This window comes from Meles meles, chromosome 3, assembly GCF_922984935.1.
Source record: "Meles meles chromosome 3, mMelMel3.1 paternal haplotype, whole genome shotgun sequence".
NCBI lineage: Eukaryota > Metazoa > Chordata > Mammalia > Carnivora > Mustelidae > Meles > Meles meles.
The window spans coordinates 179504136-179527158 of record NC_060068.1 but is presented as its reverse complement, the minus strand read 5'-3'; the positions used below and the strand labels follow the sequence as shown (position 1 = coordinate 179527158).

At 50.2% G+C, this 23023-nt stretch overlaps 1 protein-coding gene across 1 annotated transcript; it reads left to right on the top strand.

Moving 5' to 3' along the window:
* Positions 1 to 19: 19 nt before the first annotated feature.
* Positions 20 to 21461, top strand: SRD5A1 (steroid 5 alpha-reductase 1). Its single transcript, XM_045999293.1, has 5 exons — positions 20 to 300; positions 11088 to 11254; positions 12216 to 12317; positions 14357 to 14507; positions 19679 to 21461. The coding sequence occupies exons 1-5, from the start codon at positions 20 to 22 to the stop codon at positions 19743 to 19745; spliced, it is 768 nt and encodes a 255-aa protein (XP_045855249.1). The 3' UTR covers positions 19746 to 21461.
* The last annotated feature ends 1562 nt before the right edge of the window (positions 21462 to 23023 follow it).

Here is a 23023-nt window from a genome sequence, read left to right as displayed (position 1 = left end):
GCGTCTGCAGTCTCCCGCCATGGCGCCGGCCGAGAGGTTGCTGCTGGACGCGCTCGCCTACCTGCAGTGCGCCATGGGCGTCCTGGGCTCCTTGCTGCTCCGGCTGCTGGGCTCGGCCTACGGGCGCTACGCGTCGCGGGGCTCCGCCTTTCGGGTGCCGGCGCGGGCCGCCTGGGCGCTGCAGGAGCTGCCCTCGTTGGCCGTGCCGCTGTGGGTGTGCACCGTCACGGCGGCCGAGCGCCTCCGCCGGGCCCCCAACCGCATCCTCCTGGCCATGTTCCTCGTCCACTACGCGCAACGGTAACGGCCCCGCGCGCGCCTGCCCCCGCGCCCCGCCTGCGCCCGCCGCCGCGCCCTCGCCCGCACCTCTGCCTCCCTCTCCGCCGCCCTCCTCCCCGGCCCCCGTGCCTGCCTTCCTCCTTCCTCCTTCCCCGCTCCCGTGCCTACTCCTGGCAGCCTCTTTCCCGCTCCCCTTCCCCGCCGCCCCACTCTGCACACCTGCCCTCGCGCCCTGTCCCTGCTGACCCTTCCCTGGTGTCTCGCGGCGCCGGGCTCCGTCCGCCCGCGCTGTTCTCGCTCTGTGCCTGGCCCCTGCCCTTTCTTCCCTAGTAGGAGAGTTTAGCTTCGCCCGGTCTGGGAGAGTGGGCGGGGCGTGGGCGCGGTGGGAGAAGGTGACAGCCGGCTGGAAAGGCAGCGGTGGAGGGGCTCAGTGTGGGACCTGGCAACTGTAGAGGAGAGGAAGCTTGAGGAAGCGAAGGCTCGCTCAGCGCTGTCAGGTACAGCGGCGAGAAGAACATTTCCTTTCTTAGTGACCCCCTTGCAGTGGGCGTGCGACCAGTGACCCCCTGAGTCTTCCCTACATCAGAATGTGAGGCTTTGACAACCTGACTAAAATTCTGATAAACCATTGTGCAATACTGGGGGCTGAAAACTGTGGATTTATTCTTGGAATCCAGAAATGGGTTTTACTCTGGTGACGTCTGCTCTTGAGCTCAGCTGAACACTGACTTTAGCATTTGGCCGTTCAGCCTCTACTCAGAATGGGTAGGTTGTGTACCTCTGGGAGGGGGCCACTGAAAACCCAAATGACTGACGGTAGAAAGGAAAGCAAAGCTATAACCCATGATTAATGAAAAACCTGATCTTGGTTTGTGACCACTGAAGGGCATCCAGAAATGAAAGAGAGCATCACACAGGTGAACGACCAAAATCGCAAAAGTTGTCAGAAAGTGCTGGTTAAATTCACCTTTTTATAGCAATCATTTAAAATCCTTGTGTTGTGAGAACTCTCAGTGCCTCAGAGTTGATCATCTGAAATGAGGAGCTGTAACAGTTCACTTTAATGATTTTTAAGTTTATAAGTTAACCCAGGGCTTGAGGCCTCTATAGTTCCTGTCTGAGTATTCCAGGTGTTTTACAGGACACATGGGACTGCCCTCACTGGAACGAAACTTGAACTGGCCCTTGAGAAGCAAATAACCCACAGGATGCCTCTAGGACAAGCAGTGAAAGAGTTAGCCTGTTGGCCAAGAGTCTACTCGAGCAGCACGGGGGACACTGGGAACACAGAATCGGGACACGTGGGTGGCTGGGTTAAGTGTGACTCTTAATTTGGCTCAGGTCATGATCTTGGGTTGTGAGACTGAGGCTTGAGTAGGGCTCCCGGCTCAGTGCAGACTCGGCTTGAGGTTCTTTCCCCCTCCCTCATCTTCCCCTTCTGCTCTTGTGCTCTTTCTTTCTAAAATAAATAAAATCTTAAAAAAGAAAATACAGAATCAGTTGGAGCAGTATACAGGCACATTAAACAGGCCCAGTCAAATGCTCAACAAAGGTTTTCCAGATCCTGTATTCCTGACTCTTCAAGATTATTCCAGTGAACAAAATTGTTGTCAGGCTGCTAGCGTTTTGCTGGTTTTGGTTTTTTGTTTTTGTATTTTGTAATGTGGTCAAGCATTAATGTAATTTGAATGTCAGTAGAATTTTCATGTCTGTGTACATTTCTTCATATATATGCTAGAACCTGTGTCTCTCTGTTTCTTTAATGGCCAAAAGCAAGCTCTGGGGTCAGACTGCTAGATGTCATCCCAGCGACGTCACTGAGGACATGGGATCAGTTACTAAGCTGCTCTGCAACACGTTTCCACAGCAGTGGGATGGGCACGGTGGTGCGCCAGCCCACAGGATAGCATGCTTTTGAAAAAAGACAATTGCAGGGAGGCATTGGGCTCAGGTTATGATCGCAGGGGATAGAGTCCCGCCTCAGACTCCTTGCTCAGCAGAGAGTCTGCTTGTTCCTCTGCCTGCCTCTCTTTCTCTCTCTTTCTCTGACAAATAAATAAAATCTTGAAAAAAAAATAAAGATAACTCCATAAAAGGCTTGCACAGGGCTGGCAAATCCAAATGTTCAGTAGATGATGACCAAGACCATTCCACGTCACTGTGCAGGTGGGCACAGCCACGTATGTGCCCCGAAGGTAGTGGACACACTGCTGCCAGTCTCAAGTGCCAGTAAGAAACTGCTTACTGGTGGCATTGGAAATGTGTCAAGGGAACAGTCTGCTGAGCTTGGAAAGCCTGAGTTTAGCCTTTTAACTTAAAACATTCTCTTTCATTGTCTCCACTCACCGTAGGGGGAGACTGGGTGAATACAGCACCCCCTGGGCCAGAGTCCCCTGGAGAGTGCCAGAATTTGACCCTTCATGTTGGGGAAGCCTCTCAGACACAGAATTCAGGCATTTTACCCAAGGCTATTCGATGGGGTGGTTGGGACTAAACCCCTGATTCCAAGAGCAGAGGCTTTAGAAACATACTCCAGAGGATTTGCTAGGTCAGGTGTAGCTTTTCAACCTGCTGGGCTATTCTGTTTCAGGTTGTACTTGTGACCACACATATAGCCTATGTGGTTTTGGGACTCAACATTTTCCATATAGAAGAGATCAACATTTTCCATTCTACCCAAATAGCTTCTTTATCAAACGGTCTACTTGAGTTTCTCTCTCTCCCTCTGCTCTTCTCGCTGCATATTCTCTCTCTCTCTGAAATGAATGAAAATATTTTAAAAAATAAAAAAAGATACTCCCGTAAGGAGTGCAAGACCAAAAAACGTGCAGGATCTTTCTGGCAGAAGAGTCGGAGAAAGAAGGGAAGGCTGCGGTGGAAGGGAAGAAGGGAAAGAGCATCCCAAGGACTCGGGTGGCTCCCCCTTAGGTAGTGAAGGACATTTGTAGGAACGTTTGTAATCCACGACAAACAACATAGTCTTCTGCAGCCCTTGACAGTTACAGCGTTTGCCTGAATCCTGTCTGCACTGAAGGGCCTCATGCTGATCACAGGGCTTCTGAGTTCTGGAGAGCTCAGGTGTCTTGTCTTGCCACCTTTGGTTTTGCTGTGCGTGGAGCAGCGTCTGACCTCCCTCGGGTGAGTGCACGTTAGCTGGGGGGGGGGGGGGGTTCCTGTGGTCCCCAGCATCGGCGCAGAGCCATTCTGCATGTGTCAGAGGCCCTTCTAATGGGCCCCTAAACTCTGGTCGGACCTCCTGTTCTGCTGCTTTCTCTCCTGCCAACCAATTTTTTTTTTTCAGTATTCACTGAGCTCAGGCTTCCTTTGCTCATGAATTTTCTCTTGCCACTTAGTGGGTTAGCAAATGAGTCACTGGGCTTGTTCAGTTTGCTTGTCCATTTAGCAGTTGTTACGAAGTCCCCCTTAAGCACATGGTCCTAATTACCACCGAGGCCCCAGGGACCACCTTTACCGTGAGGCAGAGGGAGAGTGCTGAATGCAAACTTTGACATGCCGGCAGGGCCTCCTCTTCCTAACACCCTCCCCACAGGCAGGGCTCAGCCAGCTCCCTGAGCTTTCAGGACCTTGATTCTGTTGTTACTCCTGTTGGTGAGCCTCAAAGAATCAAACCTGCCCGGATTCACCGTTTCTCCGGCTCTCTTCCACTGGTGGTCCCATGGGGAGAGCCTGGCCCTAGCCCCACTCTTAAATGTGCCATAGAGTACGTGTAATATTAAAACACATCAGGGAATTGGAGAAGGTGAAGGCCACACTAAACCCTTGGCCCTTGCCTTGTGGATTCAAATAATGTGGAAAAAAAAAAAAACTTTTATTCAAAAGTATAGAATGACAGGTAGTGAAATATTCATTGCATCAGTAACCTTGCCTTAAAAGCGCACAGAGCTTATGTAAGTGTGTGGCTTTATAATAATCGGTGCCTTTTGTTGCAAAAGAGCATTTCAGAAGGGAAAAAAAGTAACAGGCACTGATCGACATCTTGGAAGTGCTGTAGATTCCAAAGATGTCAGTTATTAAAATTATAACAACCACTTTCAGTTTTAAACATTTAAAAATGATTAACTCTACTGTTAGATTTGCTGCCAAATCACCAAATTGGATGCTTCATTGTACCTGGGACACAATGTCCAATTGGTTTTATTTTGAGTGCCAAATCATTTGTTGAATGAATATGCAGATTCTCATTGCAAAACAACTGAATGTTGTTCCAGTTCGTTAGGAGAACCTGTGGGACGAGGACATGGCCCTGGAGCCGCCACTTCTGAGCCTCTATCGCTGGGCTCCTCTGAGCCCCCGGTCCTGATCTGTTACATACATTAATAGTAACAGTTGTGAAATGTTTAAAAAAAAAAAAAAAGCATGGTATATAGGATTAGGAATTACTGGACACATTGCATCAGGAACTGTAGGAAACACTCACACCGTCCCCAAGCTTGTATACTGATGCATGCAAGAGGCAGACAGCAGGCTGCCCGGCCATCGAATTTCCCAGAGATTCAGGTTCTGAAAGCTCTCAGTTCAGCCCCTCATCAGTGTGTCCCACAGTCCTGGGTGCCCCACAGCCGCAGAGATGGGCAAGTTTCCGCGGGTAGTAAACAACTTGATGAAGAGTAAGTTCTGTTTCTTTAAGTGGAACAGAAGGGGGGGAAATGGGATATTGTAACATGGTAGAAAACAAAGTGTCAAATTCAGTCCCACAGTCCCTCTGAGGAGGTAGAAAATAGAATCCCTTTGTAGCTGCCTGGGACCTGACAAGTCGATGTTCTTTAGCTCATTATCGGAACCGAGCATAGATTTCTATAACACATTACCTAAATGAGGTACTTTTAAATGCAAGCTGGTCACAGTTTACCTTACAGATGATTTCCACATTAAGGGATATTCAACTTTCAGCTTCATACATTTTCTCAAAGAGGGATAATACCCATTTCCCACAGTTCCCATGCGGAAGGGTGTTCGTCAGTGCAGATGAGACACCACGTGAGAAAGGCTTTTGAACTGAGATGGCCTGGGTGCCCCAGGTCGGGACTAGCACTGCGTGGGTCCAGCAGCTGAGTCTACCTTCCTCCCAGAGCCTCGCCTCATGTCTTGAGGTGGATCTTTCACCATAAGCAGCCTGGGGTCCACTGTCACCCTTGGGTTCCCTTGTCCCTTTAGTGTCTAGATGAAGGCTCAGATGAAAGTCATGGCCAGAAGCCCCGTCTGCCCCATTTTGGTTCCTAATTGGCCCAATTCAAAGGAAACCCTTTCCAGCAACTGTTGCATGGACTTCCAAAGAAAAGAAATAAAGCTGAAGGGAATAACTTAAAAGGAAAAAGACAATCCCCAAAATAGCAAGAGGGAGCAGAGTGCTCCCGTCTGGAAGGTGCATTGCATCCGTCCATCTGGCTTGCTGAAGACCCCAGAGCCAGGAAGGCTTGGTTCATATCGGTGCCCTCAGCCTGTGGGGAAGGAGAAGCTGGGGAATAAGGACTCCCCCAGGAGCCCTCCTCAGGGTCTAAAGTCATAAGTGACATTGCCTGAGCCAGCTTGTTCCCCTCCTGCCCTCAGTGACTTTATGGCTAGGCCTGTGGACGTCAGGGGGCATTGCTGTCCTTTCAGGGGGAGAGATAAGAAAGGAACAGAAGAGATCTGCAGCAACCTTTCTAAAGCCCTGTGTCCAGTCCTTGCCTCACTTCTGATATTCATGTGAGACCAGAGAGAAGTGAATCTTCTCTCTGGTCTCACATGGCTCCTCTAGGCATGTCTTTTCCAGGTTCTCGCAGGGCATACCCTGGAGTAGATCAATGTGACTCTCTGTTCCGTTGGGTAGCTGAGGACCCAGATGCACGGACCCCATCGGGCAGACCAGGTGGACCCCTGTCCGAAGAGGCTGCCTGCAACCTAAGTACGGGGCCTTGAGCGAGGGCATTTGCTAAGAAAGTCACAATGAGGTTTCCAGAGCGTGACTCCTATTTTAACCTAGGTCAAGGGTCAAAACGTTTTGGGAAGGGCCATATAGTGCTTCTTTTAAGCTTTGTGGTCCAAGGGACGAAATTAGTGCTGTAGTGAAAGATGCTTCACAAAGATTTCTATTGAGAAAATTCTAATACCTTAATTTCTGTAACAGGTGTAACACGAAGAGTAGAATTCTCTATTTGGTGGGGGTAGCGTTCACTTAATTGGGCTTCAGTCAGTATTCCCCGTGACCAATGTCCATGGCAAGTGCTCACCCCTTGATGCTGATTGATGGACAATGAGATTTTCTCTCTCTTTTCCTTTAATTTTCAAGATTTTATTTATTTGAGAGAGAGGGAGCATAAGCAAGGGGGTAGAGGGACAGAGTGGGGGGAAAGAATCAAATCGGGCTGAGCAGGGAGCCCGAGATGGGACTCGATCCCAGGACTCTTGGATCATGACCTCAGCTGAAGGCAGACATTCACTGACTGAGCCCCAAGGCACGTCAAGATTTTCTCTTTGAAAGTGTCTTTTCATATGCATTGGTACTGCCAGATTTTGGTTTCAGTCCACAAGTTTCTGATTGTAGTTTAACACATTCATTGCTTGGAAGACGTTTATGGAATTCTGTTGGGTTCTTCTGTTGGTATTTGTCCTTTAGTATGTTCCTGCAGTGTAGATGAGTGTCTTCCGGTTGACAGGTGGCGGCTCCTCAGTTACAGTTAAATCGGTCTTGAACAGTTCAAACACCCGTGGAGGAACTCCGTCTGGAGCTTAGAAATCGCACAGTGCAAGTTTATGTGAGAAGGCAGCTCTCGCCGCTGCTCTTGATTCTAAGGGCACGGAAAGCCGGGGAAGGAGTTCGATGTGACTTGTGGTTCAGACTAGTCACTTGTTGCTGAGGGGGCTAATGCCATGTACATTTTGCACATAGGAGATATTTTTGCCTTATAATTTTAGGTTGAATTCACTGAGAAACATTATCAAGTCTGCAGCAAAAGCTAATTTCCAGAGCTCTTTAAACCTCAGTAATAGGGGTTGAGGCTCTTTTTCTTATAAAGAAAAATTTCAGTCTTGGCTTTGAACTCAGAACAGTGGTTAAGTCCATGGACAGAAGGTCATGTTCACTGTTGACATGGTTCAATCACAGGCAATAATCAATTTGGGGGTGTTGTGGTTTGGTTTGTTTTGTTTTGTTTCAGTTTGTTTTTTGGCAAAGTACCTGCCGTATGGAGAACAGCTTAAACACCTTCTCTTTTCACAGGCTCTGGAAATCGGTCGTGTGTGTGTGTTTACCACCAGCACTGACACTATCTTAGCGGGTCTCCCCTCGGGTTGTGCATTAGTGTTTCCTCAGCTTCTGTGCGCACGCTGTCACCGCTGGTTGTTGCATGAGGACCCGCTGGAGCCGGATTTCTCCGCCACTTCAAACTCGGTCCCAGCTCAGTTCCATGTCCGTGACCTCGGTGACACCCCAGGAGCCCAGAAGACTGCTCACTCAGACGCTGGCCTTGCTTTTCAACTGTCCGCGGACCTCGCTTTCGGCATCCTGACTCTACAAGCAGCCATCCTCCCTGAGGGCCTCATCGTGTTCCACGAGCTCCTATCCTCTGGACGTGTGTCTTTGCCGCAGGGAGTGAGCTCACTGTTGGCAGATGGCCCTCCTTGCCGGGTGTAACAGGAGGCGGCCCCCAGGAACTTCTGGTGCTTGTAGCCTTCTTTTCCTTTCTTTCATAAAATTCTAGAACTGGGTTCTGTTTAAATTCTTGCCTTGCTCTGACCGTTGCTTTCCTGCACGTCGGGGACGACATCAAAAATACCACTTGTCTGGTGACGCCGACCTCTAGCCTAGTCTTGGGACACAGCCACGATGTCCTTGCATCCCAGAGTGCTGGCCACCTGCCGTGGTGGCAGAGTGAGCCATACCCCACTGGGTGTGCGGAGCACACGGAGCCTGCTTTCCCCGTCTTCACGGGACAGGTGTGCAATAAGTGTGCAACAAAGGTGTGCAACAGGTGTGCAGTAAAGTGACATGCACTCAGAACGCTGCTTGCCGCGGATGTGTGCACGCCGCACAGGGACGTGGTCAGATGAGACCGCCACACCACGCACCGTGTCACTCCTGCGCACTCAGCCCCAGCTCCTGAGCAGCCACAGAACAGACCCAAACGAGTGACCGGGGCCACGTCACAGCGCTACTCTGTTTGTGGACGTGGACATTGGCACTTCGTGTGATTCCCATGCGTCCTGCCATATCCTTTTGATCGTGTCCCCTGCTGTTTGAAAAGGTAAAAATGTTCTTAATTCTCAGGCTGTACGAAGACAGGTGAACTGGAATTGGGTCAGGGGCCGTGTTTGCTGACACCCGATCCAGACACCTTTGCCATCACGGGCATGGAAGGAACATCGGTGACAGATGAGGAGGGGGGCGTGAATACCACATGGGACAGGTATGGGTTTCACCGCGAGAAGGTGCCAGCCCCTATTTGCCAGTCGTTCACAATGCAGCCCTGAACTTGAAGCTGAATTGGAAGAAATGAATCAAAAGTTTGCTGGGCATGATTCTCATTTGGAAAGTCTACAACTTTTTTTTTTTTGTACATTCTGGAAGGAAACGTCTACCACGTTCGCAGACTGGTTTGCGCAGTGTTGCTTCTAGAAGGCTTCGTTCATCCACGATGTAGATATAAGTGACATCTCGCCCAGACATGTTCCCACACCACTGTCCTTCAGTAACGATTCTGTGTGTTTCAAGCTTCCACACTTTGTCCTTTCCCCTTCCTGACCCTGGGTCCCTATTACCCTGCGTTGAATTTACGTGGGTTTGTTCAGGTCCCCGGTTTCAGGCTCTGGGGAGCTGAGCACTCCACGCTTTTGCAGGCTTCTTTCTAACCGAGTCCAGCCTTGGCGTCTCCCATGGTTCTTTCTGCTCTTTTTTCCCTAGTTCTTCAAACTTAAAATTCTAACACTTTGTCAGCTATGTCCTGTGGTTTGCCCCCTGGAAAATTCCCTGAGACCGTAACTCCCAGGGAGGTTTTCTCTCAATTCCTCGTCCTCTGGCCCTTTTCTGCTTTCCCCTGGCTAGAGAATTGTCCCTTGAGCCAACAGCAGACAAGGGGCAGCTTCCTCGACGCTCAGGGAGAGAGTGAGAACTGTTGTCTTCTGCGCTGATTGTTTGCTTCTGGCTCTCCTGCCAAGGAACAGGGTAGGGGTGGGGAACGAACACCATCACCACGATGCTGGATCGCAGCGAGTCAAAATCCCTGCTTGTTTCTAAAGGCACCCCCACTGGTCCAAGACGCGGTTACCCAGTCAGACCCAGATCTGCCTCTTGTGGTACAGACATGCGCAGTGGGCCTGTCTCCCAGATGCCCGCTCGCTGTCCCAGCTCTGCTCAGGCATGAGCCGTGCTTCCGCAAAGCAGAAATGGCTGCGATTTCCTGTTCTCTTTGAAGGGCTTCTCGACACTGGTTTCCAGGCAAGCAACTAACCTCACTGATGACACACATTGCGGCCAGACGCATGCTTACATCCAGCTGGTGCTTTGCCCTAAACCCACATGAAGTCTGCTTCGGGGGAGCTGGCCTGGATAAGAGAGAACCTTGAAAACTGCCTTGATTGCAAGAAGGTTCTTCCCGCGACCTGAGTGAGCCTGTCGCAAGAGAATGCCTTGAGGACACGTAGCCTGCGTTAGGCTCTCACTACGGCTGCTGCTAAGATCAGTTGTTTTTGCCCCTGCGTAGATGGCCAGAGTGGAAACAAATAACAAGCTTATATATGTTCCCTGTTTTAAGATAGAACTTCCAGAGGATGAAATGCACTCATTGTTAAGAATGTGGTTTGGTCAGTGTTCATGATTGCCTACAGCATGTAATCGTCACCACAATCAAGATACAGAATGGTTGGTCCCCTAAAATGTCCCTATGCCTCTGGGCAGCTAGTCCCCTCCCCCAACTCCAATTGCAGCTTCTCTAGAACGTCAAAAGTCGCGTCAGTCGCTTTCATTCATAGAGGGCTGTTCGAGTTGTCGATTTCCTTGTGGGTCAGTTTTGGTCACCTATGTCTTAAGGCTTTTGTTCGTGTTGTCCAGAGGGTCACATTTATTGGCAAGAAGTTGTAGATGGTGATTCCTTACTATCCCCTTAAGGTCCATAGGCTACGTAGCGATAGCCCTCTCTCAGCGCATCCTGTACTGATTTTACAGAGGAAACTCAGAGTACGACGGCACGTCCTCTTTTCTTCATAAGATCCACTTTCTTGTCCTTCTGTTTTCTCTCCCTAAACTTTCACTTGTGTGGTGGAACAGAAGAATGTGAGCCTTGAGATACCCAGGCTTTACACCAAAGCTCAGCCACGCACTAGCTCTGTGACCGTGAGCAGGTGGCTTACCCACACTGAGTCCATCTCGTGCTCTGTCCTGCATGTGTCGTGGGGTTTCCTGTGCGGCTGTCTCCAGGTACCACAAGTGGGGTGTGGAGTGCTCAGCCGGCACACTGTCATGCTGATGGATGGCATGCGGTGTCCCCCACGTCCTGTTGCTCAGGCGAGAGCAAGGGAGGATAATGTTGAGAGCCTCTTGAAGCCTTTAGTTTTCTCACCATGTGTGTCTCACATTCGATACAATTAGAATCCTGAGTTTATGCACTGTGGTGAACATTACTGAAACAGGGTTAACTCTTTATCCAAAAATTCTGCTTTGAACAGAGTATATCAGTACAAGCATGACTGAGAATGATTTCTGGACAAGGAAACAAGGTTAAAACCCCAAGACTTAAAATAGAATGGCAGAAATGAGATTCCTTATCATTGATGTATGTTTTATTTAAATGTGTTTCCGTTTCATGTTTCCTCAGGTCCTTGATTTTCCCGTTCCTGATCCGAGGCGGAAAGCCCATGCCCTTGTACACGTTTGCATTGGCCTTCCTGTTCTGTGTCTACAACGGCTACTTGCAGAGCAGATACCTGAGCCAGTACGCCGTGTATGCTGACGACTGGGTCACAGATCCCCGATTTCTAGTAGGTGAGTGTCCCCCTAAGGACCCACTCCGGTGTCCGGTTCTCATCAGAACCTGGGTTTTCCTGTGCCCGCAGTTCCTAGTTAGAAAGCCCACGCTCCTTGAGAGAGAGAAGAGACGGTGCTGGTCCACGATCTCGTGGCAGGAGGCCCAGCGCCGGAGGGAGACAGGTGGCCCTAGCCTGCCATCACCCCCGACGTGGCCCAGAAAGCATGAATACCTGTTCCTACAGCAGACCTCAGAGTAGCAACAGGTTCCGGCGGAGCAGACGACACAGGGAGACTGCAGAGCTCCGTCACTAACCGTGTAATCTAAGACCGTCATTAAGCTCCCACTGTTCCTAATGGAAAATGAGGAAAAGTCCGACTGGGTCACCTTCCAACAAGGCCGTTAGAGTTTCCTGATTATGCTAACTTGCAGAAGCTATTAGGTCTTGTGAAGTCTTTGATTTTTTAAAATCTTTATTTTTTTTGAGTTCGAACTAAAGCCTTATAAGTTCTGAGGAAAAATGAAAATAAAACATCAGTAGTCAAAAATATATGCAAGAGTGTAAAAAAAAAAAAAATACACCCCCTTGAGGCTCCTGGTGATGAGGAAGTTTCTTCTGAGTTTCAGAGGGTCCCCTGGCTCTTTGGCTCTTGGTTTAGTGCTTCCTGGAAAGGAGCCTGGGCCAAGTCTTAAGTCCTACTTCCGAGCACACCAGTCATCCCCTCAGAACATTTGGAGCAGACTAGATGATTTACTGGTATTGTTAGAAAAACAGAGCCCTCTTTCGCAGACCTGCGTGCAGCCCGCGTTTCTAAGGGAAGCATTATATTTATCACATGACCTTCCTATCCGTTGTGGCTGCCTGGCTTGTTAGTAATGATGATAGGGCAGATTAGGGTCCTCCCGTTCATTCCGGATTTGGCGTGGGGCTTTCCTGGTTTATGGACTTAATGCTGCTCTGTATCACCTTTTCTGTAGGGTTCTGCCTGTGGCTAATAGGCATGCTGGTAAACATCCATTCAGACCACATCCTGAGGACTCTCCGGAGACCAGGGGAGACGGGGTATAAGATACCGAGGGGTATGTACTGACAGCGGGAGACCTGATGCCGGGCTCTCTGCGGGACGCCTTGCTCTTTCAGTTTTATCCGATCCGATAACTAGTATCTAGTCACAGCCACACATGTCCGACTTGAGTCACAATTACGGTAGCAATCGCTGTGGTTATTGTTTTCTTAGAACGGCAGAAGAGCCGACTCTGGCCAAGCGAGTGGCTGCTCAGCAGAAAGGAAACTAGTTGTATCTGTTTGGAAAGAGAGTCTGAGGAAGAACTTATGGTTTACCAGGGGTGCCCAGTACCTCATTCCTGGCCGTAGCAGGAATGGACGACTGGCCCTCATCTGAAAACAAGTAAAAATGTTGGGTACATGTTGTTGTTGTTTTTGTCTTTTAAAATGCATCTGTGTGATGTCCAGAAATGAAGTCAATCATCAGAGAGCAAAGGCTGGGTGAATGCTTGAGTCTAGGACCCAACTCGTAAGAGTCCGTAACCGCTAGCTGCCTTCATGCCCTCAGCTTTGTAGCCCAAATGTTTGCCAACTGTGGACAGTCCGAAAACCTCAAGTCATGAGTTAGGATCCATGCGGTCATAGGGAGGGGGTGCCCTTCTGCATCCAGCCCGCATAAACCCAGATCCCCAAAGAGACCTGTCTTCAACTCTGGCCTCCGAGAGCCTGGCAGGCCACACACCACAAAATAAGAGCCACAAAACCCACGAGGACATACGGTGCCTTGAGTGAGAGCTAATTAAACTTGGGAAATTTTAGATCTTAGAGTTAATAGAAACAGATCATGAAGTGAATATCTAATTGTTTAAATTAAAAGGGATGAGGGCGCCTGGGTGGCTCAGTGGTTTAAGCCTCTGCCTCGGCTCAGGTCATGATCTCAGGGTCCTGGGATCGAGCCCCGCATCGGGCTCTCTGCTCAGTGGGGAGCCTGTTTCTCCCTCTCTCTCTGCCTGCCTCTCTGCCTACTTGTGACCTCTCTCTCTGTCAAATAAAATAAAATATTTTTAAAAATTAATTAATTAATTAATTAAAAGGGATGAAATTATGAAGAAAAGAATAACATACTATAGAAAGAACTAAATAGATACAAGATAGAAAGCAAGGGAGATTCTCAAACTAAAAAAAAAAATTAAGACTCAGTGGGTAGAACTAAAACATCAGCGGAACAGGAAATCACGTGGCCGGGCTTAGATTGGCATCCTTATCTTCCTGGGTGCCCTACAGGGGACAACACAGCATGACAAGCAAAGGATGGGAAAAGGCCTACAAATCTCAGGTTGTTTAAACTGTGGCTCTAAGGTGGTCCTTGGATTGTGCCCCTCTGCTCTCCAGCCTCGGAGCCTTTTGCCTGGAGAACCCCAGTCCCAACCACCAACCCCAAACCTCACCTGCTGGCGAGGCCCCTGACAGCCACAGGCCACGACCAGCCCTGCCTCCGCCCACAGCCCGACTTCTGGGCCCCTCTCCCATGCTCTGCTCCACAGCACTCCCCACCACATGCTGGGCTCCATGCTTTCCTCGCGGGCTACATCGGGGTTTAGTGTTCCAGAAGGGGACATGGTGTTGTCCACGGTGCACTCCCAGTGCCTAGAGCTGGGCCTCACCTGTCGTGTGGACTTGAAGGATCTGTGAAAATGGATGACTGAATGAATGAGTCTGCCCTTGGAAATTACTGCTTTCTTCCAGTTTGGGTCCAGGCCTCTGCAGGTCCGTCTGATTAAGCTAGTTCCTTCATTGTTATTCTGTGGTCTCTATCCCTACTCAGGTTCCATCTATGGGATTCACTGATGAGTCAAGTGAGATAGCAAAGTACACGGAAATTGTAGCATTTTATATTCAGATGAACGGTCCGTAGTTACTCCCAGAAACCGTCAGATGAGCTGGTAGAACTAGTCCCGTTGGGTGTGTTTCATTGATTACAATTCTGGACCAGTCGTGTTTCCCAGGGCTGAGCTGGTGCTCTCCAAGTAAGCGCCCACGGCTGTCTCGTCGGTCACTGCTTTCCCGGGCGTCGGCAGTAGGAAATGCACCCCGTGCCTGTGTTTCCTTGCAGGAGGCTTGTTTGAGCACGTGACGGCAGCCAACTACTTCGGGGAGGTGGTGGAGTGGTGCGGCTACGGCCTGGCCAGCTGGTCCGTCCAGGGCGGGGCCTTCGCGCTCTTCACCGCCTGCATTCTCTTCACGCGGGCCCAGCAGCATCACCGGTAAGTTCGCAGACACTCTCCACATGTCGGCTCTGTGCTCTGGCCTTATCACAACCATTCTCTGGTTCCGTTCTCGAAATGTTCACACTGGTTGGAACTGCCAGATCGCAGGGTGCCCCGGGCGTTAGCTAACCGAGTCCCCAAGCACGCAGCCGTCCAGAGAAGAACCCGCTCTGAGAATCGCCGGGTGCACGTCCGTGTTGTCATTGGCTGCGCCCGAGTCTGAGCCCCGCCAGACGTTCGTGGCTGGAGCCCATGGTCCAGTGAAGCTTCGGGCCGGGGACTCGTGGTCTGGGCAGGAGCATGCCGTCTGCAGAATGCCGAGTGCCCACAGCTGGGCCCGGAGGCACACATCATGTGTGGAAGAAGCCCGGCTGGACCCTCACGCAGCCCCTGCACATGAGCGCCCGCACCCCTGCAGACCTGCGGTCGCCGTCTGGACTCCCAGGCTGTGCGCACCGTCGAAATCACATTGTTTCCCAAGGCGAGGGGCCCCAGCCTGTGTCAGATCCTCCAAACAGCCTGTGATCTCGGGGACCAGTACAGACTCATAAAAACCAATCCAAGGCTGTCAAAGCTGAAGCGAACCTAGGGTAGCGCCCTCCCAGTCCGACACATAAGGGAGTGAGGCTCAGGGAACAAAGTCCCAGCTTTTCAGATGGGAGAGGTCTCGATCCATCCCCCGAGGCCACAGCGATGATGGAAACTGGACAGGCGGCTCACACCGGTGCCCATGGGGATCGTTTGTGTCCCCTGAGCTAGAAAGGGCACTGCCCCCCCTTCCCTGACTTCATTGCCCCAAACACATTTCATGAAGCTCTCCCATGCCGCCCATACTCTCGGAGGCATACACAGACCCAGAGCATCATCCGACTCCAGGGCGCCTGCCATCTCTTGGGGCAGAGAGAAGCCTCCAGAAGGACAGACTGATGTCATGGCATCGTGGGACGCACGCAGACTTTTCAGAGTCAGAATTCCTAGGTTTCTTTCCAGGCTCCCCGTGTATTTAAAGATGCAAAAGATTATTACCAGAGACACTGCGGAGAACGGGCAGAGCTGGAGGGTCTCCTTAGCTAGGTTTTGTAGACCATATGCCAAAAGCCCGAGATTACTGAGATCACAGGAGAAGAACCCTCCAGCGCTCCGTGCTTTGAGGTGCCCCACTGTGCTCCAGACAGTGGGGGATCTGAGAGCTGGGACCTGTCCCTGTGCCGGAGCTGCGGAGGGGGACAGAGGTAAGGAAAGCTCACACCAAGAAAGGCTCAGGAAACAGGTTACAGCGTCAAAGGTGACAGGAAACGGAATGATTTGCTATGGTGGGTTGAGTTGCGTTCTCCCCCCATCCCACCCCCAAAAAGATGTTGCAGTCCTGACCCTGCGAATGTGACCTTATTTGGCAATAGGGGTCATCACGGACGTAGTGAGTTAGGGAGGTCACACTAGAGCAAGCAAGCCTCTGACCCAGCAGGACTGGTGACTTTCTCAGGAGGGGAACTGCACACGTGCGCACAAGGACGAGAAGACCACGTGCAGACAGGCACAGAGACGGCCGTGTTAAGTGTGGAGGCTGACCGCGTGGTGAAGCTGCCACACACCCCCGAGGCTGCCAGCAGCTGAGAGAAGCAGAGAAGGAGCCTCGCGAGAGCTTGGGAGGCAGCACGGTCAGGCCTCTGACCTCCGGAACTGGGAGAGAATAAACCCCTGCCTCTTTGGACCCTAGGGTGTGGGCCTTTGTTGCAGAAACCCCAGGAAGCCAAGACACCGACCTTTGAGCCACCCAGAATCCACTGGGCCGTAAGGAAAGATAACAGCAATGTGTGTGAGTTCTGGAGCCTTCCGTTTCCTCCTGCCAGATGACGCTACGCGGGCCTGTCCCCAGAGCTCATTCTGCTGCAGGATGCGTCTGCCCAGGTGGGAACCAAGCCTTTTGGAGAAAAATAACAGGGACAGCAATACCAGTGAATCTTGGTCCAGCCCAGCCGTGCTGTGTTCCTGGGGACTCCTCCTGCCCCCGTTCCTCCCTTCCAGCCTTTCTTCCCTCCCTCTCCCCAGGCAGCCCCCCCAAGACCACCTTCCCATCGCTCACATCGCCTCTGAGAAACAAGCTGCTCTTGTGCGTTAGTTCCATGAGAGAGTAGGAAGCGGATGTTGGCAGGTTTCTAATAATGGAGAAATGAGACGGTACTGGTAGCTAAGAAATGGGATCACAGGAAGATTGAACAAGAGCCGAGTCGGTGGTAAAGACGCTTCCTCAAATGAGCTTGGGAAAGTCTCTCTTGACATTTGAGTAGGAGATACTCAGATTTCTAATGGGAAATATTCAAATTCTATCATTTGAACAGGAAATAGAAATAAATAATTTCATTTTCCGAATGAATGTCTCTGTTAATAAAAACCCAGAGGTATTCTTTGCAGAAAGCTTCACGAGTTGAAAGGATTCTCTTTCATTCATTTGCTATTTATGCTGATGTCACTGCAAGACCAATTTTACTTGCTGGACATTTAATGAATTCAGCCTAGTGGAAGTTTGTTCGGAAATGTTGCATTTACCAGCTGAGGACAAAGGAAAAGCTGTCTTTCCTTTTAAGTAATCCCGCAAACCCAGCTGATTACAGAAAAAATCCATGGGGCTATGCCTAGCCCTTTGTTTGGTGTATTATGATGTTCTCAAACCAATGTTTTATTACACTGAGTTTATTTCTATAATCGGATGTGAAATGTTTAAATTCGTAGAGAATCATACCAACAATGAAGCTCTAGGTCAGAAACATTGGGTCAGCTGTGCCAAGTTGCTAACAGATATAGTGGTTTGAGGGCCAAATGTCAAGGAATGGGAAAGAGGAATGTTTTCGGACTGTTCTCTCCACTGCCAGTCTCGAGCCGCGTGCTCACATAAGGGAGCTGCCCTGGCTTGGACGCACTCCTGCGGCACCTGGCCAAGGGGTCGTTTGAGCCCAGGTGCCTGCTTGTCCACGCCAGGATCCCGCAGGTGAGGCCAGCCTTCGGGGACAGCCTTGGAGGAGGGGCTCTGTTGAAATAAAAAATTGTGTGTATTGTCACTTAGAAAACTGAAGTCCGTATGTCTTCGGGACACAATGACAGATGGCATCGTGACCTAAACAGATAAAGACCCACTAGAACTAGTCTGTGAAGGACGTCCTTGTTCTCACAGCAGAGCGCGGGGTCTGCGAGCACTTGGAAGGAATAAGACTTGCAGGAGAGGAGCATGGGGGCACTACACCTGCTCGTGGGCCAGAAAGACCATTGGTGCTTTGAAGAAGAATTCGAAGGACTCTGTCTGATTCAGCCTAAAGCGCACGTGAGGACATGGGCAGCCTTCAGGGACGGGTCGCCGTAGTGTCGACCTCAGTTCGGGCTCCACAGTGCTAAAATCAAGACCAAAAAGTCCGTATCCAGCCCTGCTCAGTGTCACATAAGTGGCATCTTTGATTCTAGGGACAGAACCACACGTGAGAAAAATATGCTGCCTGCCCTATAAAAATGTGTGCGTGTGTGTACGTGCGTGCGTGTGTATAATATACACACATATTTATAAATTTTGAGATATGATGTACATGAATGAGAAAAGTTTAATCATTTTAGCAAAATAAGTTTTATTCCTATAGAATGATGTCTGTGAAATGAATCGAATGTATTTGGCAAACCTCTGTATCGGGTGAGAACATTTCAATCTGGTACAGGCTCGCTCTGATTTCATGATGCCCAGCCGTGCTGCCCCGTGCTGCTTCTGACCATCCCAGAGGCGTGTGTGGGCATCACCGGCCTGGTCTTGCTGGTCTGCAGGTGTCACTGACTTCCGGCCCGGTGCTCGGCCTTCGAGAAACCTGCTTGCGGTCCAGGTCCTTGGTGCCAGCAGGCTGAGTGCCTTCCAGTGGCTGTAACAGAAACACTGTAGATGGGGCGCGGCGGACAGAGGTCTGAGGTCAGGGGCCAGTGTGGTGGAACTCCGGTGACGGCCCCCGCTGGCTGTACAGTCCGGTCCCCTCCCGCACTGCTCTCAGCGATGAAGGGCCAACGGGACACAGATCCCATTCCTGAGGGCGTCTTAGCCTAGGAATCTGGGGCAGTTACGCGGGGGGAACACTAGGGCCAGCCTTGGAGAACTTTCTGTGAGCAGAGAGGAGCTGAGTATGGCACTTGCCAATCTGCCCGCGCTGCTGGCCTGGCGCAGCAGCCACCTCGAGGGGGGCGCTCCCGTGTCTGGGCTCCTCACAGTCGGGAAGAGAACAGCCTCGCGTCGGAAGCGATGCTTGCTCCGGAGGCCCGCAGCCCAGCTTCAGAGCGCGTAGCCTCCCCAGGGGCGCAAGACAGCATGTGCCTCCCCCTCGGGGGGCACAGCGCAGCGTGAGGCTTCCCCGGGGGCGCAGGACAGCGTGTGGGTTCTCTGGAGGTGCAGGACAGGGCAGTGCACGAAGGCACCCGCGGCCGTCTGAGGGGCTGCAGTTCCCTGTCGGGTCCGCCTGCTGCAGGGTGAAACATGGCGGAAACCAACAAATTTTGTCAACTCCCTGTCAGGTTGCCTTCATGATGTGTTTCTGCCATATGAGCTCATAGTCGCTTCCCTTCATGATGTTTCGTCTGTTTATCTTTTGTGCTGATGGAAACTCCTTGTTTCTGGCTATTTCTCGATCCTGTCAGGTCATTGTAAGTGCTCACTCCCTCCACGTAGCTGCCTCCCTCCCCAGCTAGCCTCGACCCCAAAACGCATGGCGGGGAGTTGTCATTTATATCAAAGCGGAAAATGCGTGTTTGTTCTGAATGCCGGGCCCTGCTGCATCTTCCCAGATTTGTCTGAGAGCCCCCGGCACGCACCCAGGTGACTCTTCCACAGATCGGGGGCTGGAGCCGTAGCTCTCCTGGGGACTGCGGAAAACCAGAAAACGTCCAGAAGAAGACCTTCGAGACACTCCTCCAGAGTGAATTAAATGGGTTACTTCCTATGAATCATGCTTTAGAATAAAATGTATTTAGTTATTCATTATAGAGACAAAATCAAACTACATACCTGAAATGCCACAGTTTTTAGTATTACTCCGAAAACTCCGTTATTCCTGCATAATGAAGGGCTGTCCATTTTGTCAGCATCCATTACATGTTTAGGCAGCAAAATTATTTCTTTTTCTTACTGTTCCTTTTTTGTCTTATTTTAGGTGGTATCTTGAGAAATTTGAAGATTATCCAAAGTTCAGAAAAATTATAATCCCATTTTTGTTTTAAGCCCATTGTCCGTGGAATGATCTTTGACTTGAAGCATTTCATGATTATATAAACGAATTATGTCTCTGTCGTTCTCCTGCTACTGGATCTTTTTCAAGATCTGCTGTAGGAATTTTTCCCTACGAGTCTATAAGCCTAATAACAGACTAATCAGACTGAAACGCAGGTTCACAGCCTGGGCTGCATACTGGGTGGAGAATCCGGAATTCCGGGTCATCCCAGCGGACCATTTATCTGCTTCCGGAGCCTCCTGTTGACAACGTACAGCTGAGTGTGCACAAGACCAGAGTAACAAGCCGTATCTGGTGGCCTCTGTCGGCTGAAACCCATCACTGCCCCTCATACAACTCATTCCAGCCATCAGTTCAAGGCCAAAGGCGACGTTGCTCCCTCCCCTGGTAAAGGCAGGACCGCCTCTCTGGTTCCTCTCATCCTGCTGGGTCAGAGAGGCTGGGGCAGCCACGGTGGGTCACAGACCCAGGGAAATGCCTGGGCCCTCACTGTGCATGCTGTCAGGCAGGGAACTTAGGGCAGAGAAAGAGACACAGGAGACCTGGCTGATGCCTGGACAAAAGGCATTTGGCACTTTCTACAGCCTGGCACCCCAGCGGACCACAGTGCAGGACATGGTGCCAGATGGGCTCGTAAGCGGTAGGACGCTCTGTCCTCCACTCAAAGGACTTCTTAGAGGCCCCGTGATTATGTTCCTCCTTACGCTGATTGCCAGGGGCATCAGTAGTCTGTGGTCTAAGATGATTTTTTTTCCTTCTGGGTAGAACGAGGATGTTCTAAGGCACTCTTTTTAAAGTGCCCTCAGTATTACAAAACGGTACCTTGAAACAGAATTTCTTAATCTAGATGTACTTGAAAGGCCCACGGAGATAAATGGCAGTGATAATATTTACTGCGCATTGCCGGAAAGAAACCTCCGAGAAGACACTGTGAAGCTCTGATGGTCCCACGGTGTCCTGCTGGCCTGGGACCGCGGTGCCGGGGTGGCCCCGTCTGCAGAGCAGGAAACCACGGGAGCAGGGAATGGAGCAGGCTGTTCGTTCTGGCCTGCTGTCACTGTTCGCTGGTTGCGGGAGTGGGTGTCCCGAGCACCCAGAAGGCTAGGCCCCCTGCACCCTCTCCAGGCTGGCCTTCCCACCCAGGGTCGGTGTCCTCATGAGGTTTTACGTAGAAGCCGTGTTCTTGGGGTTCGTGATTTTTAGAGTCTCTTGTGGCTTCAGAATTCACAGAAAACTTGCCCGATGCCACCGTGCTTCATTTTCACTGGAAAGAGCACATTTTTGAAGAGAAATTTTGTTATTAAAAGAACACCATTCCTTTTTCTTGTTACTTGAAAACATGAAGCAATAAGTATTCTGGATCTCCTCAGGAACACAAAATGCTGAGCACATCAGGATTGATCAGATCCTCCAGTTTCCGGAAGGTGCCCGGGGGGGAGTGGGATGCTGGTCTGAGAGCTGGGAAGCTTCCATGAGTGTTCCTTCTTCCGGTGAGCAGCCCGGGGCACTGGACCTCTGTGTCCTCTCAGGATTTGATGCGCCCTTCCTGGTTTCGCCATCCCGCGCTGGGTCCACGATTAATAGGAAGGTTCCCTGCTCTATCCTGGTTCCCTGCCCTCCATTTCCTAAAAACTGTACCTGACTAAACTGTCATCAATTACTGTGTTAATTACAACAAGGATATTAATAAAATTATTTAAAGTCCGGTCTTTTTGTCTTCAGTATGACTCCAGTGTGCCCATGGGGCTGCCCTCTAGAAGTTCAGACAGGAACAGCATCTTGAGCCCCGAAACCTGCTTTCCACTAATGTTAATTTCGCAGTGTCCTGTCCTCCCAGGCCTTGGCAGAGCTGTGCAACGGACAGTTTCCGTGTGAATCCCGTGCATTTCTGGGAAGGTCGTTCCTGGGTGTTGGATGATTTGTTCATCGTGAGCATCCCCACATACGTTCTGTAACTAGGATAAGGTGGAGCCATCAGCGGTTGCATATTTGCCCATCGAGCCGCTGGAAGTATTTTATGAGTTCTGCCGTCTTTCTTTGGTTACTCCCAGTTCCCTCGCTTTGCAGACATGCCATGTTCTTGTTTGGGAGTATTTGAAGCTGTTGCTTTTGTTGTCTGCTGCTTACAGTAGCAGGACATTTGAAGACAATACTGAATAAAAGCAGAGATCATCAGGAGTCACGTGTGATTTTTAACAGGAATGCTTTTCTTTGAGATTACTATTTTTATTTTCTTGCACACTTATTGGTCTGTTTTCTACTTTAACCAATGGGATCCTTTCTTTGCTTGAAAAAAAAAAATCCATGGTCTTTCTTTTGAGATTTTCACAGGTACTCCGTAGATCAGAAATGAGGAGGGCTTGCGAGCAGGTGCGAGGGGGCAGGAACTGGGAACACATCCACTTGGACACTGATCTGGTGGGTGGTTTTCTTCATGAGTCAGTCTCCGTTTATCTTGTTTTACTCTAAACTAATTTGTGTTATAGTGATTTCCCCTGTATCTCCTAACTTCGTATCTGCTTTTCTCTTGTGTTCACTGTTCTGGGGGGAGATCTTGTCCTTGGGCTCATGACTGCTTAGGTGAGTGCCTCGTTTAGCGCTATGTTTTCAGCCTTTAAGCCTGTGTGTTTGCGAAGTGACACCAACCACATTTTCCTAGAATTAGGATCCGAAATGGTCTCCAGCTGTACTTCCTAGGTTTACTTGGATCTCAATATTTCTAAGAAATGTTTATTGGAAATGGTGCTTTTTTTTTTCTTTTCAGCCATTTGGGAGATTTCATTGAAAGGCTTTGTTCTTTTTCACACTTGTGGATGTGGTAGAGATTGTTTGCTATGAAGTCTGTCCTTTGCAGATTCTAAGGTTTCCTTTGGCAGCCCGAGCCTTTTATAACAAGAACAAGGCCGTTCTCTGTAGTTGATGCTGCTTGTTCTGTCGTTTGTTCATTCAGGAATATCGATCATGTTGTTAAAATTCTCTGCAGCTCTATTTTTCTTCCGTGGCAGATTTTCCTTGTATTTCTAAGAGTTTTTGCTTTGTGGGTTTGTTTTTGTTTTTTTTTTAATTTAAATCCAATTAGCCTACATAGAGTACGTCATTAGTTTCAGCTGTAGTGTCAGTGATCCCTCAGTTGTGTGGACACCCAGTGCTTTGTGTTTTGGTGCAGGCATTCTGCAAAACTTTCTGTCTCTCCCTGCTAACAGTATAAGGTGATCTTCCTGCCGGATGCTGCTTGCCTGGGACCCGGCTTTCATGTGGGAACTGCCA

Excerpts from the sequence above, each read along its gene's own strand:
- SRD5A1 (XM_045999293.1), top strand. The coding sequence starts at position 20 with ATGGCGCCGGCCGAGAGGTTGCTGCTGGACGCGCTCGCCTACCTGCAG. Across the intron at positions 11,255-12,215 it reads AGATCCCCGATTTCTAGTAG|GGTTCTGCCTGTGGCTAATA; the intron begins GTGAGTGTCCCC and ends CCTTTTCTGTAG. Across the intron at positions 12,318-14,356 it reads GGGGTATAAGATACCGAGGG|GAGGCTTGTTTGAGCACGTG; the intron begins GTATGTACTGAC and ends GTTTCCTTGCAG.